Source organism: Molothrus ater, chromosome 21 (assembly GCF_012460135.2).
Source record: "Molothrus ater isolate BHLD 08-10-18 breed brown headed cowbird chromosome 21, BPBGC_Mater_1.1, whole genome shotgun sequence".
In the NCBI taxonomy this organism is placed as follows: Eukaryota; Metazoa; Chordata; class Aves; order Passeriformes; family Icteridae; genus Molothrus; species Molothrus ater.
Genome location: NC_050498.2, coordinates 3,628,154 through 3,644,395, shown reverse-complemented (window position 1 = coordinate 3,644,395; position 16,242 = coordinate 3,628,154). Strand labels below are relative to the sequence as shown.

At 43.0% G+C, this 16,242-nt stretch overlaps 2 protein-coding genes across 3 annotated transcripts in view; one reads left to right on the top strand and one right to left on the bottom strand.

Moving 5' to 3' along the window:
• Window positions 1–577: 577 nt before the first annotated feature.
• Window positions 578–16,242, bottom strand: part of RFC2 (replication factor C subunit 2) — a 210,729-nt gene continuing 195,064 nt past the window's right edge. The window contains exons 2-12 of one of the 2 annotated variants that reach the window (XM_054517044.1): window positions 8,677–8,706; window positions 6,967–7,036; window positions 6,148–6,189; window positions 5,660–5,766; window positions 4,422–4,523; window positions 3,658–3,758; window positions 2,835–2,992; window positions 2,422–2,487; window positions 1,876–1,956; window positions 1,427–1,540; window positions 578–784 (exon numbers count right to left, since the gene is read on the bottom strand). In XM_054517044.1, the coding sequence (XP_054373019.1) occupies window positions 674–784; window positions 1,427–1,540; window positions 1,876–1,956; window positions 2,422–2,487; window positions 2,835–2,992; window positions 3,658–3,758; window positions 4,422–4,523; window positions 5,660–5,766; window positions 6,148–6,189; window positions 6,967–7,017 (933 nt within the window). In that variant the 5' untranslated portion in view covers window positions 7,018–7,036; window positions 8,677–8,706 and the 3' untranslated portion in view covers window positions 578–673. Of the gene's footprint in view, window positions 785–1,426; window positions 1,541–1,875; window positions 1,957–2,421; window positions 2,488–2,834; window positions 2,993–3,657; window positions 3,759–4,421; window positions 4,524–5,659; window positions 5,767–6,147; window positions 6,190–6,966; window positions 7,037–8,676; window positions 8,858–16,242 lie in introns of those variants that run through there. The other variant, XM_036395351.1, reaches the window with a different exon arrangement.
• CLIP2 (CAP-Gly domain containing linker protein 2) overlaps window positions 14,080–16,242 on the top strand; it is a 99,111-nt gene continuing 96,948 nt past the window's right edge. The window contains exon 1 of the mRNA XM_036394974.2: window positions 14,080–14,343. The gene's annotated coding sequence lies outside the window, so the exon portion shown is untranslated. The remainder of the gene's footprint in view (window positions 14,344–16,242) is intronic.

The following is a 16,242-nucleotide window of genomic DNA, read 5'->3' as shown; positions in this document are numbered from 1 at the left end:
TCACATCTCATATTAGGTGGTCAAATTCAATTTATATTTACTTTTTTCTGCATTTCACACTAATTGTCCATCTATGCTGGCAAGGTGTCTCCAAAACTGGACAGGCAAACACGATTCTGTAGCTTTTTGGCAGGCTGAAACTGTGACATTACCAGGAAAGGGAACTCAAATGCAGAGCATCCCAGAATTTAGTAAAGCTTTTTAAAAATTACAAAAGGAATATCCAAAATATAGTGGCAACATTAAGAAATGTGTAATATTTCTCCTGTATGTTTGCTGAAAATACTTTCCCTATGCACAGGACAAAGAGGCACTTGCTCAATGTGTCTCAATTATAACTTCAGTAAATGCTGTATTTTGTGCAAAAAAAATTCTTTCTTGGTCTTGGTAAGATCACTCATGACCAGGCTTGAAGTGTAATCCCTAACAACAGGATTCCATTTTTGTTTCTCCTGCTTAGCTCTCAATACCAAGGACATAAGCAGTTTTCCTGAGTGCACTGGACAGACCTCAATTGCTCCGGACTGTCACAGGCCTTTGTTCTGTCCTGCTTATAAAACACATACAATTTTGTGGGTTAAAGTAAATTCTGGAGCTTTATTGGACTAAATAAAAAAGTATGAAACATTTTTGCAGCAAATCCTGGTTTCCCCCCAGAAGGCTGAGGAGGTGCCTAGCTGGCTGCAGGGGCTGCAGTCTTCTGGCACAGCCGGGCCAGCAGCCCAGCCATTTGTAACAGGGAGTTCACACCTTCTGCTATCTTCATGTGGGTGTACCCAATTTCCTGGTGACAGAGACATTGTCAAGCCTGCTGTTTACTCCCCCAGTCTATGTGTATTTCACTAATGACTAAACAGAACATACCCCTTTCTGCTGAAAGAGCAGCTTTGAGTCACCCGTACTTCAGAGAATGCATCTACTCCTATAAACCAACTAAAATGCCTTTTCTTTTTAAATTCAGAGCCTGTAATTCCCCACTTCCTTTATAAGAAGCAAGGTCCCTGCATATGAGGACAGGTTTCAAATATGAAGAGTGATTCCATAACACCAGCTGTCAACTCTCTGTAAATTTAATATTTTACTATCTATTGGACTAGAATCAGGCAGGCACTTGAAAAACATTTTCAAGGAGTTATCTTAGGCTTTGAAGTAACTAATAAATTCAGCATTACATCTGCTATTAATTTTAGCTGATCACTAAAGTGACTTCTGGCACTTCCGTGGGTGTTCAGATGCTAAACTTCAGGTGACTTCTCACTGACAAACTGATGATGCAGTGGGAAAGAAGGCAGGCATGAGTCAAGAAGCACTTTCTTTGTGCTAATATACAACAAATTTTAAACAGAAACCCCTGAGGCTGCCCCTGATCACATCCTCTTCTTAAAAAGGCCCAAAAGGCCCCATCAAGAGCTGAATTAATACAAACCTTGATAAATTCCAGTTTCAGATATTCTGGCATTTGATAGGTCTTACACACTCGGAAGATATTGCCAATGACATCTTCTGGAGAGTATCCAAGGCGCCACAGGTGGGCAAGAATCTGTGCAGGCAAAAATAACCCCCCATTGATCTGCCAGGTGAGTCAGGGATATTCACTTTGGAACAGCTGAATATCATTACTGAATTGCATGTACTGTTTATCAGCTGATTTAACCTCAAGCATCTAGCAATTGATTTCACTACAGCTTCCTTTTTTGCTTGTTGGCTTACTTATCTGATCAAACTCCTGCCCAAAAGGGATTTAGTTTATCAACACATCTATATGGTATTGCCCTTATCTTAAAAAACAACACACTGTGAATTCCCCAAAGCAAACAAAAAAATTTGTAGAGAAATAATGCCTGGCTATACTGAAGACAAGACATGAAAACCAACCTTGTATGCTTCATCAATATTTGCATTTATGCAGTGTTGTATCATTTCCTTCACCAGCAGAGGATGAGGCTCATCACATACCTGTATCCAAGAGAAATATTACATTTTAAATGTAATATTTGTAATAATGCAAAGTCAGAAGACTTTGCATTAAACTTCTGGTATTTTCACGAAGTTTCTATGGAGCTGAAGTACTGAATCAGAAGTATTCCATAATGCAGACTAAATTTGAAGTAATCTGACTTTTCAGATAGTCTGTCATGGCAGACTCAACAGACTCAAGTAATAGATTCCCAAATTATCACTGAGATTTCCCAGCAGTAATTGGATTTGTGTGCTTTGAGAGAACTGCAAAGGTCTCAGAAGTGCCATTAGGGATGTCTTTTCAAAAGGCACATGGGCTACTTAAAGTCTAATGATGGAACTGCTGCATGCACAGGGCTGTCTGCAAGGTAGCAAAAAGGCTGCAAAAAGGCTGTGTCCAATGGAATCTCACATAGCCACAGGGCTAAACTTCTGGCAAAACTGTTTTCAGCTATTACTGACCTTAAAGACATTTTCACTGTTTATAAAGCCAAATCCAGAGTATGTGGACTGTAAGTTGTTTAATGCCTGTGAAAGAAAAAAAAAAGACTTTATTTATTTTCTGAAGTGCTCTACTTCTCACTCTCCTCCTCAGGATGAAATGCACTTCAGGAAATTATGCCAAATAAGCAGTTTGCCATTAAAAACAGAAAAAAAATCACAAATTTATACTGACTTTATTTCCTCCCACAAATTTGGTATCCACTTCCCACCAACTCTCTTTTAAGAAGCATTTTAAACCCTCACAAAACCAAACAGTTTTGTTACTCTTGGGCCACAAGTCACATCTTCTTTACCTCTCCAGAGAAATCCTTGGGACTTGCAATTCAAAAGTTTAAACAGAAGCCTTTGTTTTATTGTCTTTCTCCTTTTACCTGTCTCATATCACCTTGGGCTGTGAAGATAATGGCTTCTAGTCCATCATCTGTATATGCTACATCCTCTTTCTCAACAATTTTCAGCAGCCTGGCAAGTATCTGTGCATCTGTCAGCTTGGTGTAGCGCAGCACTGCACACCGAGACTGAATGGGTTCTGAGGACAGAGATGTGGCATTAGCTTCTCTCTTTTTCTCAAAAAACCCCACAAACAAACATGTCTTCATTTCACTTTCCAACAATTCTTATGGCTTTTAAAGAAAAAAGGACATGTAAGCTCCAAGCAGAACACAGCCTCTCCTTAAGCACGTACAATTGTTATGGTCCTTCCCTTGAGCCCAAATGTGCTAATGGAATTTTCCCAGATATGTGGAAATATATACAAAGCTCAGCTTCCTCTGTTCTCCTGGATTTCTGAATATAGATGTTTATCATGCTATTTTTTAAAAGGTGCAATGCGTTCACCTATAGGCAAACTTAAGATTGTGATTCAGAAATGACAAAAAGGGTTCAATACCCAGTAAAAAATGCACCAAACATCCTAAACTGTGGCAGAGTTGGATGCAGATTAAGCCCAAAGCATGAGAAATCTGCTTCTGCAGTCACATATGGCACTATCCATCAAAAACGGCTGCTCAGAGGGTTCCCTGACTACAAAATTCAACTCTTTTATCTGCTCAAGTACAGGTGGCTTGATTTTTCCAGAAGCCCCATGCTTTCTTGCAACAAGCTGGATCAAGCTATTTCTGGCAGCTGCCTTGGCAGTTAGCCAGCAGTATGGAGAACACATGACATGAACACCCAGGAAGCAGCAGCACTTACCTATGATTTTGTCAGAGGCATTGCATGCCAGTGCAAAACGTGTTGTTTTGGAATAAATTTCCATTGTTCTTCTCAATGCTTGCTGTGCTCCATCTGTCATGCTGAGGGGAGACAAGGAGTTAGGGCAGATTTTGCCCTTCATTCACTCATAGGTGCAGCCTAAGAACTGTTTTCATGTAAGCTTCAGTTTAGTGATATTAAGCTGTGCTTTGATAAACTGAGAAGCTTTTTCCAGTCTGAACAAACCACCCTGCAACACAGGCAGCCACTGAGACCTCCACAACATGCAAAATGAAATCATTAATGCTCTCAAGAGCACTGCTAAGAATATGGAGGAGGAGAATATCCCTTTTTCATCCAGTAATCACAGAATCACAAAATGGTTTGGGTTGGAAGACACCTTAAAGCTCATCCAGTTCTAACCCCCTGCCATGGGCAGGGACACCTTCCATGAGATCAGGTTGCTCCAAGCCCTGTCCAACCTGGCCTTGAGCAGTTCCAGGGTTGGGGCATCTTTCCAGTAAACTGCTCTGTTTCATACCCAGAGCATTCCATGTCAATATTCAGCATCTCTTTTCAAGCAAAGATCTCTTCTTGCTGTGAGTGCTCCCATAAGATCTCTGTTCAATCCATATTCATTTCCTAACTAATTATTTTGAACAGCTTGATAGAAACACTCAATACTGTCCAAGACTGGAGCTCTACAGACAGGAGAGATGCAGCACATTTCACACAGGAGCTGAGGTCAGGAAAAAACAACATACCTGTCTGCTTCATCAAGGATGATTATCTTATGCCGACCTTTTGGAAGTGTGACCTTTTGCTGGGCAAACATTTTGATTTTGTTTCTTACAACATCAATGCCTCTGGAACAACAATTCAATTGACTCATGATAAGTTGGGTGAAAATACAGAATAGATTTTTTTCAGCAGCCACAGCAGCTGAAGTGCTCCTGTTCTACCACTGCTTGTTCCTGCCCCTTCAGCTGTTTCAGCACAGCTGCTGTGGAACCATGTTCCAAGCCAGACTGTCCCACTGATTTGGATTCAAACACCAACAATCCTTGGTTTTGGTGGTCTTGAACAAAATAATTTAACAGTAGCAATACAAATATACACAGAGCCAGTAACCTTACTTGCAGTACCACCACAAAATGACTTATGTTGGGTACAAGGGTAATAAATAAACAAAGGGAGAAGCATTTAAGATTGCTTTGCCAGTTCTTCCCACAGCTCCATCCACAGCCCCAGCTGTAGCTCAGAAGAGTTTAAGAAAAACATCTGGATAGACTGAGTTATATCAACACTGAATCATATCAACACAATACAGACACTTTCCTAGAGAGAGTCCATGCAAAGACCTACTTTTCTTAAGGAAGGATTTTATCTTTTTTGTTCTGTTTACAAAAAGAATGTTGTGATTCTGTAGTTCTGTAAGTGATACTAACAGGGTAGGTAAAGTGTACTGTGCTCAGACAACCCACCAGGAAATGTCAGAATAGTTCAGGATGGGTCTGAACAGAACTGGGAAATAAAATCAGCCCTTAGTGCCTGATCCTTGGAGTACAGTCAGTGTCCTCCACACACCTCACACCCTGATCCTGTATTTTAATCCTCAGCTGCCCTTATAACCCTCATTTCTCTCACTCTAAGTACTGAAGAGTTTGAGTACAAACTGTTCACTTTTCATTCTTAGGATCCTCATGAATGCAGTGGGAAGCTTAACTCTTTCAAATAAACTTGAGAAAAAAATACCATTATGGATTCTGCACTCTATCTGTTTCTATTTTCACATATGAAAGTATCTATAAAGTTTATAAAACATCAAGAAATAATATGTGTCGATGGGTGAACACCAAAGATTGCCTGACTTTTAGATGGAAAGAATGCACTAAAATAAATCTTAAAGGCCTTACTATAGCATTAAGCCCATCAAACTAGCCTCAGTTTGATGGCAACTTGCTTCTTCATTAAAAACTTGGTAAGGTTTATTCATTCTCACCTGTCATTTGAGGCATTCAGCTCCAGAACAGCATCCTTTAATGCAGGACCAAGCAGAGCACGAGCCAAACATAGGATACTGGTGGTTTTACCTGTTCCTGGAGGGCCCTAAAAATGTGACAGTGCAACGAGTTCTGGTAAGTTTAATGAAATTTTCTAAGTTATGCTCTCTACAAATCTCCTCAGTCAGGATAAAAGGCTGCAACAGAGGAACTGCAGAGCAAACATCAGTCTGGAGGCTGTGCCTGAGCTCAGGATCCTGCCCCTAACAGAGGAGAGATGCTGCAGGGAGAAGCACAGGATGTGTGAGGTAGATTTAAACTTGCTTCCCTGTGTATTCTGCCAAGAACATTGCTCCAAAACCCCAGAACCAACACCTCCCTCACCAGTACACTCAGGCACAAAGCCCATCTGTACTGGGAGGCCGCTCTGGTGAGATTTCAAATCCAGGACCAACACTGAAATACAGCACAACACAGCAATACTCACAGCAATTATAATGTTTGGTACATTCCCCTCCTTTGCAAAGACCTATGAAAGAATGATAAAAAGAAATTATGTAAGAAAATAACATGAACAAATAGTTTCCATTCTATTCTATTTTAGCATCAGAAACAAGCTTCTTTTTCCCCTTCCTATTTTAATTTTTTGAACCTTGCTCTTTCATATTTTTTGGGTTTTTTTTAATTGAACTGTAAGAAATCAGCCCCTTGAAGAATATGGAAATATTTAAAAGCACTTAATGCCACAGATCTTTAGTACTCTTGCCTTTCCTTTCCACCTGTTTTAATGATATACTTGCTGGTATAATCTACCTGTTAACAAATACTGCGTTCACAGATTAATTTGTCATAGAATTATAGAATCCTGGAATAGTTAGAATTGGAAGGGACCTTAAAGCTCATCTCATACCAACCCCCTGCCTTGGACAGGGACACCTTCCACTAGACCAGGTTGCTCCAAGCCCCATTGGAAGAATTGATATAGCAAACATTTCTTTTCAAAAAAAACCTATCATATTTCTTTCTGTTGTTATGTAAATTATATCTATTAATTGAAACAGTATCATTGTAATAGCTACAAATTCTCTAAACTGTATCAAATGCTCAATTTAAACATCCCAATTGAAGAAGGCATATTTCCTTACATACCACTCAAATATAATGTAAAACTTGTAATTTTTTAAGTAAATCAGGAAGCTTTCTTCCACATACTCAAGTACAGATGTAAAAATACAATAGTGTTTTTAACAGCCTGTGGATCTACACAGAGATATGTCTACACAAAGATACAGGGACAGCTACACACCTCCAACCTGCTCACAGTATCTTCATTTCCAACTATTTCGGACAGTTTCATGGGTCTGTATTTTTCCACCCTGTAAAAGTAAAACCCCACACACTTCACCACATCTAATAATGCTTTAATAGTGCTTTAGAGTGATGGACAAGGAGGATTATGCTAAGAGAGCACGGGACAAAGATGGCTGGACATGAGTTCAGTGCAAGTGCTGCAGGGTCTGTCATTGCTAAGCACAGCACTAATCACTGACTCAGAGAACCCCAGAATGGTTTGGGTTGGAAAGGACCTTAAAGTGTGAAAAATGCATATTTTATGATTGGCTTTTGGCAAATATTAAAATGAATATTATATGTGTTATGTTAGAAAGTTATGTTGTGTTAATTTTTTTAAGTAGTGTGTTAAATACAGTTTTAGGTTATAACATAATGTTAAAATAGAACCTATGCTATGTAAGATACCAAGGTAGCAGCCACAGGACACGTAAATCTTTCAGAGAATTTATTGCTCTCTTATTGAGTTCTTCCCACCTTGCTCAGCCCTGAAGATGCTGTCAGGATTCAGAGGAAGAAGCTGACACTGACCAGACAGAATCCTGTGTCTGAATGGAATTTATGCATCATGTATGAAATGCATGAATATGCAACAGGCTACTGCTTTTAAGGGTTAATCCTCTGTTAACATGGGTCCTTTTTTTGGGCTTATTTTGCCCAGAAAGAGGTACCTGGACCATCCGTAACTCTTTGTTTTTATTGTCTCGTATTGTCCTAAATACTAACTGTCCGAATTTTTATTGTTCTAATTATATTACTATCTTTATAACCACTTTATTACTATTAAACTTTTAAAAAACAAGTGATTGGCGTTTTTCACAGGCCCATCTTGTTCCACCCCCTGCCATGAGCAGAGACACCTTCCACTGGCCAGCTGCTCCAGGTCCAACCTGGCCTTGGGCACTTCCAAGGATGGGGCAGCCACAGCTGCTCTGGGCAACCTGTCCAGGGCCTCACCACCCTGACAGGTTTTAGTTCCATTGGTATAAAAAAGCAAAAGGAGGGAAAAAATTTTCAACTCGAACGGGAATTCGGTGCCTCAGCCTGAGGGGAGAAGCCACCCTGTGTGTTGTCCCATGGTCAGCACAGTGCAGGGCTGACTTTGTTCCAAGGAAATGGGATTTCCTTCCCATTTGTTTCTAAAGGAAAACAATGGTAAACAATGGTATTTTCTTCACTATTGATTTCTGGAACTATTCCAGACCAGGTTTGACGGGGCTTGGAGCAGCCAGGTTTAGTGGAAGGTGTCCCTGCCCATAGCAGGAGGCTGGAAGGAGATGGCCTCTAAGGTCCCTTCCAACTCAAACTATTCTGTGATTCCTGCCTTCCCAGCCCCGCAACAGACGGGGAAGTCCCAGAGCACAGGCAGAGTCCCGGATCCGAGCCAGACCGAGCTCCTGCAGCCCGGGGGACACCGGGGAGCAGCGCTAAACACGCGGGTCTGGCCCTGGCCAGGTCCGGCCGCCATAGTCCCCTCAGCCGCCACACCCCCCCGCCTTCCCGCCACCAGCGCCCGCCCTCACCCCATTGGCTCTGCCGCGCTCAGTCCCGCCCCCCTCCTCGCTCTGCACCAATCACCGCGCGTCCCGTCCGCCCTTCGCCCCGCCTCCGTCCCGTCATGGCGGCTCAGGGCGGCCGCGCTCCCTCGCCCGCTGTCCCCGCTCACCAGGGCAGCTCGTAGTGGCCGCTGCCGCCGCCTCCGGGCGCAGCTCCGGCGGGGTCGGTGGGTCCCCGCTTGTCGCCTGCCGACGGCCCGGCCTCCTCCTCCTCCGCCATATCCACCTCCATGGTGGCGCAGCTGGTGCTCCCGGCCTGTCTCCCTGTTGTTGCTGCCGCCGTGAGGGGAGGGAGGGCCGCGGGCGGGCCCGCCTCCGGGGCGGGCCGGCCGGCGGAGGCAGCCGGGATGTGGCTCCCTGGTCGGGATGTGGCTCCCCAGCCGGGTTGTGCGTTCTCCAGCCGGTCTCCCGCTTCTGTGGCTGCCCAGTGAGGAGGGGAGGCGGCAGCCGAAGCCCGTGATGACCGTGCCATGCCAGGACTGTTGGTGAGGGGAGGCCGCTCGCAGCACGGCTGGGTGGGCTTGTACTCGTCCGTTTGGACTCGCTGGGCTTCCTGCCTTACTGCGTGTTAAGATAATAACAACAATGAAACAATACCATGATTGCATTTCAGGGGTCTAAAACTTAGCTTTTTCTATCTACGTCTATTTACGCCCCCTCCCCCCAAATGAAAACAACAGAAGATGCATTGCAAAATACTGTAAGCAGTTATGTTATAGTCGAGGGATGATTCTGGCTCTACTTATAGAACACATATAATGTATACAGGTTGCCTAGGGAAGCTCTGGCTGCCCTGTTCCTGGAAGTGTTCAAGGGCAGGTTGGATGAGCTTGGAGGAATCTTGTCAACTGGAAAGTGTCCCCATGGCAGAGGGTAGGATAAAAGGAGCTTTAAGATCCTTTCCAACCCAAACCATTCTGAGATTCTATGATTCTAAATGTTCTTTTCCAGGTTAAGTAAAGGTGGCTCATCCAGCTAAGTCAAGATTCTTTTTTTTTTTCTTAATTTATAATTTTGATGAGGTGTTATGGTACCAAGCTCATTAGTGGCCCTACATGCTACCAGCCCCTGACAGAGAATTGGATTGTTGTTTCCATAGCATTAGAATTTGGAAATCAGTACAGATTTTCAACCTCAGTAGTTACTGGGGCCTTGGTACATCTTTCAGCTCTGTTTATGCTCCACATAATTAATGACATTTGTGTTAGCTCAGTGCACAGAGCATCTGTCCTTCAGTCTGGGCCCTGCTTCCTTGGGAAGTGTTTCTAATTTAAGATTGGTGTGAGGCAGGAACTCAGAACTGACCATATTTGCAGCTCAGTGTGAGCAGTGATGCTCCTCTGAGGGAGTAACTTCCTCTTACTCATCACAACATTTGTATTCCTGTGTTACTGTCAGTGCCTGTTATTGGTATTTTGAGGCTGACATATGAGCATTTGCCTTCAGCCTGTAAAACTGGTTCTGCCTATGGCCTGACAGTGATGGAGTTTAATGAGTTTCTCCCAAGACTCTAAAACTCTGGAGGGTGAAGTTTCTGTTTTGCAAAGTGCAGTCTCATATCTGAGTTTTTATGGTAAGTGCTTTAATCTTGTTTTGCACATTGTTTTTATTAATAGCTGTAGTAGTTCCTAGTGGTTGTGGGATAACTGTTAGCTAAGGGTAAAATTGGAATTGTTCTGCACCCTTCATGTGCCTGGCTGAGTTAACATCAGCAGTGGATTGACCACCTCCAGTGGAGGTAAAGAAGATAATTAAATAACACAACAATTATATTGCATATGAGGGGAAGAGTTTGCTTTTTTGGTTTTGGTTTGTTTTTTTTTTTTTTGGTATTTGGATTGCTTGTTCCTGTAATTCTCACACTCACTGTGTTACTCTTGTCTTTACATTTCATTTTCTGCAGTGTTCATCAGAACCCAACATGAGACAGTGAAATGCTGTTGGTCATAACAGCCTGGCAGTGCAGCACCCTGGGCATGCTTTGATTTCTTGCCAAATTAAACAGGAGTTCTGCTCTTAGGAAGTACCAGCTTCTAGATAAGATATCACTTTCCTGGCTAGCATTAATTCTACCACTCTCTGTGTGGAATTGCTGCTGATAAGCACTCAAAGGACAATAAGCAAGGCTAATGATAAGAACTGTTGCAGAGAGCCTGATGACAGATTGTGTGATATGTTTCTGCTAACAGTTGAAATGTGGTTTTGAGCATGGTCTCCTGAAGAGCTGCAGCCCTAGCGTAGGCAGGAGCTCTCCCAGTGGTTTATCAAACACAGGACAAGTATTTCCTGAAGGCACAACAATATTGCTAGGGATGGGTGGACAGGCACATGTGACCTGAAAGCTTTAAAACCCATCATGTCCCAAAATCCAAACAGTTCTTAATGTAGTCCTGCAGTTGAGATCACAGGGTACATCCAGAGTGAAATGAATTCCAAATTCAGTGCTGAAATAGCAGAACTTTTGATGTGTCATCAGCAATGCCTAAATACATGTGTATGCAGATGTACTGTGTTATCCTGAAAGGAGAATACTCCTGAATTTAAGATGATTCTTTCAGAGCTTTCTCCCTCACACCCCAAAAGATGTACAGAAAAGCTTACTAAGTACTCATAATCAGCACAGAGTACAGAGAAAGGCTTTTTGCTGATGGTTTATTCATCAGTGGGAGTGATCCTCTTCAGTCTATTCAAACAGCATCTATTACTAGTAGTGGAGATCCCCATCAGAGAAATAAATCATGATCTTGGCCCAGCAGCAAGGAAGTCCCAGCTGCAAATTCTTGAGGTGTGGGGAGCAGGTCATATGGAAGCTCCTCTCAGACCAGCTCTAGTCACCATGGGGAAACTGAAGCCCAGCACAACATGTTTTGTCAGAAAATTGGGTAAATGCAGAAGTTGTGGCAAAAGAATTGCTGCTTTGCATGCTATGATTGGTGAAGTGAGTGTGGCTTGTTTGGAGTTTGAACAATTTGAAATTAGAACACACTAAAAGTGAGGCAGTATCTGAAGACAGTGAAAAGCAAGAGCAAGGGTGATGTGAGGTGTAAAACCCAGAAATCAATAGAAATAAAGCATGAGAGGAAACTTTAGGCAATTGTTAGCAAAAAATATGGATCTGTATATTCAGTAATAAAAATTTCTTGTGTGCAGTGGTTTGGGGAGGGAGGGGAGAACCATTTACTATTCAAGGTTGTTTTGCTTTTGGGTTAAATCTGTGAGTTCAGCTGTTAGGGCTAACACTCATGCATGTTTTGCTGCAGGTGTGCAAGGCTGAGATCTTAAGCTGCAGTATTGAGAGAAGTGCAGAGTTCCTTGGGCTGTGCATCGCTGGCCCCACTGCTGCAGTTCCAATTCCAGCTGCAGCTGCTGCTGTTTGACAGCCACAGGTGGGTTACAGAGCACAGATCACCTCACTGCCAGGGACTGTGCACTCTGCAGTCCCCTTGCAGGCTGTTCCCTCTCTATGCTCTCTCCCTTTCACACAGCTAGGCAGGAGAGAGGGGAATGAATTCTCGTGCTACCAACCTTTTCATCTTGTGGTTACTGAGGCTGAAAGCAGAGAACAAATAGTAGGAGTGAAAGTAATGATGGGGCTGTTAGAAGGGAGGCTGGGCTGGTGCTTCATGAACTGGGGCATCACCACATTAGGAGGTTTCCTGGGCCTGACGTGTCTGCAGCCAAGACTGACAGGGGCCCTGATTCCTGTGCTTGAGCTCTAGAGCAAACTGGGACAGTGCTGTCAGTATATACAGGTATTAACTTGTCCTTGTAGCATCATCAGCCCTGTCCATTCTTCATGTCTTTATCCATACAATGGCCTTGGGGGTACAGCTGTGCTGAGCTAATTTTATGGGTACCCTTTAAAATCTCTTGCTAAGTGTAATGGCTGAGGTCCCACATTTATTTCCCTTTTTATTTCCCCATCCACTGCCTCATCCTTACTGTTGTGCATCTCCAAGAGCTGCAGAGCAACAGCAGCTCACCAACACATTCTGGGTAAATACAAAGTGACACCTGGGCATTTTTATTTGCAGCATCTCATTGCTTTTTACATTTTCATTAGGTACCTTTAAATCTTTTTTTAATGCTGCCACACAAAATTTTAAGCAGCGTGCCACCAATGTCTGCAGTTAGGAAATTCACAGTGCTGGAAGTTAGGCAAGGCACAGATTGTGGTGACAGAGCAGCTGGAAAGATCAAGTTCAGCTTATTGGTACTGGGAGACTCTAAAGTTGCACATATTTACAATTTCTATAAGCATCTGAAAATATTTCTCTGTTTTAAGCCAGAGAAGCTTAATTATGATTTTTCTGCATGTGTTGAGGTATTTGTCCAGAGTTTTACACTAGGTTACAAGAAAAGGATGCAGCAGCAGTGACCAGCCAGTCCTACTCTTCTGCCCTTTGGATGCTTAAGACTGAAAATGTGACTGAAAGTTCCTTTCTTTTCATTCTTTAAGCACATAATAGAGAGCAACGACTGTCCAGACCAAGTCCAGCTGCATTGTTACAGCTTTAGTCAGTAGAGGGAGTATGGAAACCTGGGTTAAAGGCACATAGGTCACCCATGACATCCAAGAGATTTGACTTTCTCCTAGAATTCCTCTCTGGTCTGCAAAACCAGGTGAATTCTCTACACATACTTTTTTTCCTAGATACCAAAATGCAGCTGTTGGCTTCTAACAGGGTTGATGAAGCTGAACGTGAGGGGAATGATCTTTTCTGCTTGCCACGCTTTTCTTCTGGTGCAGCCTCCCTGGGAGCACCTGCAGCTGGGGCTGGTCTGGAGCATCACCTTTGCTCCTCTGTGTCAGGACCTTATGTCACCATTAGTGACTGCAGCAGGGTTCTGTTTGCCTCCAGGGAGGACACAGCCTTCACCTTCTCACTGAGGAAGCTGAGAAGGTGGCTGTGTGCATGACTCACTGCCAAATGTAGATGTTGCAATGAGCATCCTGCAGAGCGTTTGCTGGGGCTCCCTTGTGTAAGGGGAAGGATCCTGAAGAAGAAGAAGAAGGAACCTGATGGATCTGTGAGCTTTCTGCTTGAAGACTCAGCCCCAAGCTGGTGCAGAACCAGAGGAATGATTTGGGGGCTCTGATTGGTGCAATCCAAGAGTTTGAAATGGAGGTAGGCAATATAGGTTCATCCATTCTCTTACCAGTGTGTCACTCTCTTTGTGTTTTCAGATGTAACACTTGGTCTCTGTTTCCCATAAAAACGGGAATGTGGACTGGCTTGATTTATGTTTACCAGAAACTTCAAAAGAAATTTGCCACAAATCTGATATAAAGTGAATTGTACTTTTTAATGTTCCAGTATTGCTTGACTTTTGGTCAGACACCATGTAGCCATGATACAGCACAGTCCTGCCAGAGTGCATCCAGCATTTGTACTTTCTAGAGCTCATTCCTTGCATTAGCAGTCTGGGAACATTCTCCCGTGACTGCCCCTAATTGGTACTGCATGACATTATGCAACCCATTTCAGCTGCCTCTAGTCTCTTAAATGCTGGGCAAAACTTCATCAGAGACCTTGGTTGGCTGAATGCAACAGAATAAATCCTAACATTCATCTGCACTCATTCTGTATATGTTACAGATGGAAATGCAATATCAATATCAACAGTCCAGGATTTAACTTCCAGTCCAGGCTGTGGAACTCCGGATTCATTCAAGTCTGCAGAGCATGGATTTAGAAGTATCAGAAGGAAGAGCTGCTGTATTCCAAGGCATCGAGTTCCTAAAGCATAAAGGATGAATTTAGCAAAAGGTCAAGGTAAGGGTCAAGTCTGGTTTGATTTAAAATGCTCATAATAGAAAATGTGAGAAAAATAACAAAAATAAAGGAGTTACTATCTTCAGATCTCTGTGTGCATTTTTCTGCCTCTCCTCATGTGTGTGGGTTTTTGTGTTGGTTTTTCCTCTTCCTTTCATTCTGACTGCTCTGCTATGACTTATTTCTCATTTGCTCAGCCATACAAGGGAGATATTCTGAGGGCTAAAATTCATTAGGCAGTAATTAAAACAATGGAGGAGCCATGTTAATGTAAAACATTTACATTTCTTCTGTAGTTTTCAAGAAATAACTCTTCTGCATCTGTCATCTTTTAGGAAATCTGTCAGAAAGTAACAAGTAGCATCTTTCTTTCCCTTAAGATTCCAGAACTCACAGGAAGCTCAGGCATCTCAGAAAGTTTTTGTTAGTGTCCTGTACAAAATAATTAAAGTCAGAACCAGTCAGTGGTGATGGAAAGGCTCCTGAGGGGAGGCACAGCCAGTGCTGGGTTTGATCTGTGAGGGACTGATGGTTGCTCCTCTGCACACAACCAGAGATGACAAAGGACACCTGCACCTTCATGTCATCATCTCAGGAAAGCAAAGCATTGCAGAGGATTGTTTACTGGTAACAAGGGGGGGTCTGTTATTGGAGGCACAAGGAAATGGAAGAGGGCTGTCTGTCTGCTGTCTGGCTGGAAGAGATCTCTTTTCCATGAAGGTGCTTATTCTGGGCTCAGGTGTGGTCCTGTTCTGAAAGGCACTTTTCTATTCTAAAGGCACTTGCAAAACAATCTTTAGAGTGATGTAATTTTGGGACATGAGTGAAGCGTGGCAAAGTGGGGAGAGGAATTACCCAGAGAATTCAAAACAAAAACTTGTGCAAGTGTCTGGGGTAAATATTAAGCTCTCCTAACTAAACCTTGAGGGGATCCCATCCTGTAGTGCATCTGTGCTGACTGCACATCTTGGATTGCCCCTCTGAGGCAGTGACTCCTGCAGGATCCCCACTGCAGGACAGCAGCTGAGTGTGTTCCCCCCGGGTCAGCACAGGAGACATTCTGGGTGCAGTTTGCCCTTTGTGAGCCTCCTTCCTACCCTGGCAGGAAGGCTGCAGGGAAAGCAGCTTTCACTCTTCCACCCTGCACCCCTGCCCCTCCTCCTCGATGTCTGGACACTCGCCAGCCTGTGACCAACTGTCCCCAAGAAATATTTGCTTCCTGTTTTTTTTGCTGAGACCTCCAGAGGCCTCGTTTTTCATGAATAAAATATGAGCTGTTCTCCTGGAGCCATGAAGGGAGGAAACCACTGCCAGTGCTTTTTATTGCTGTGGTTGCTGATGCCTCTGGCCTCGCTGACAAGGAGAACAGAGGAGAGAGGAGAGGGTTTAGCCCAGTGACTGCTTGCAGTGTGAGCTGTGCTGCCTGGAGCCAGTACTGAGGAACAGCTGACTTTGTATTACCTTATTTCAAGCAGTTTGTAACTAAGGAATTAAAACATTTCAGTTTGAACTGAAATTTCTGATGGCTAATGCTTGGTTTTCAGTCTCTTCCCCACCTTTTTTTATTATTTGTCCAGATGAATGTAGAGTTTTATAATCTCTTGTCATAGCTGAATCACACTTTGATTTTTCTATGAGTTTCAAGAGTTTATCAAGATTCTTTTGCATTAGCTTAATTTTTCTTGCAGCTCCTCTTGTTTTGGCACTTTGTTCAGATTTAATAGACAGGATATGCAAACAATAATATTAAATAACAATGTTTACCCTGTTGGTTACTGTGCTTGAGCTCCTACTTTGAAGACTTAATGGATGAAGTGAAGGGATGTCAAATACTACTTTCTTACCCATACCAAAAGTATTTACTATGGGGTTTTTTTTCTGGGCTTTAGGAACTATTAT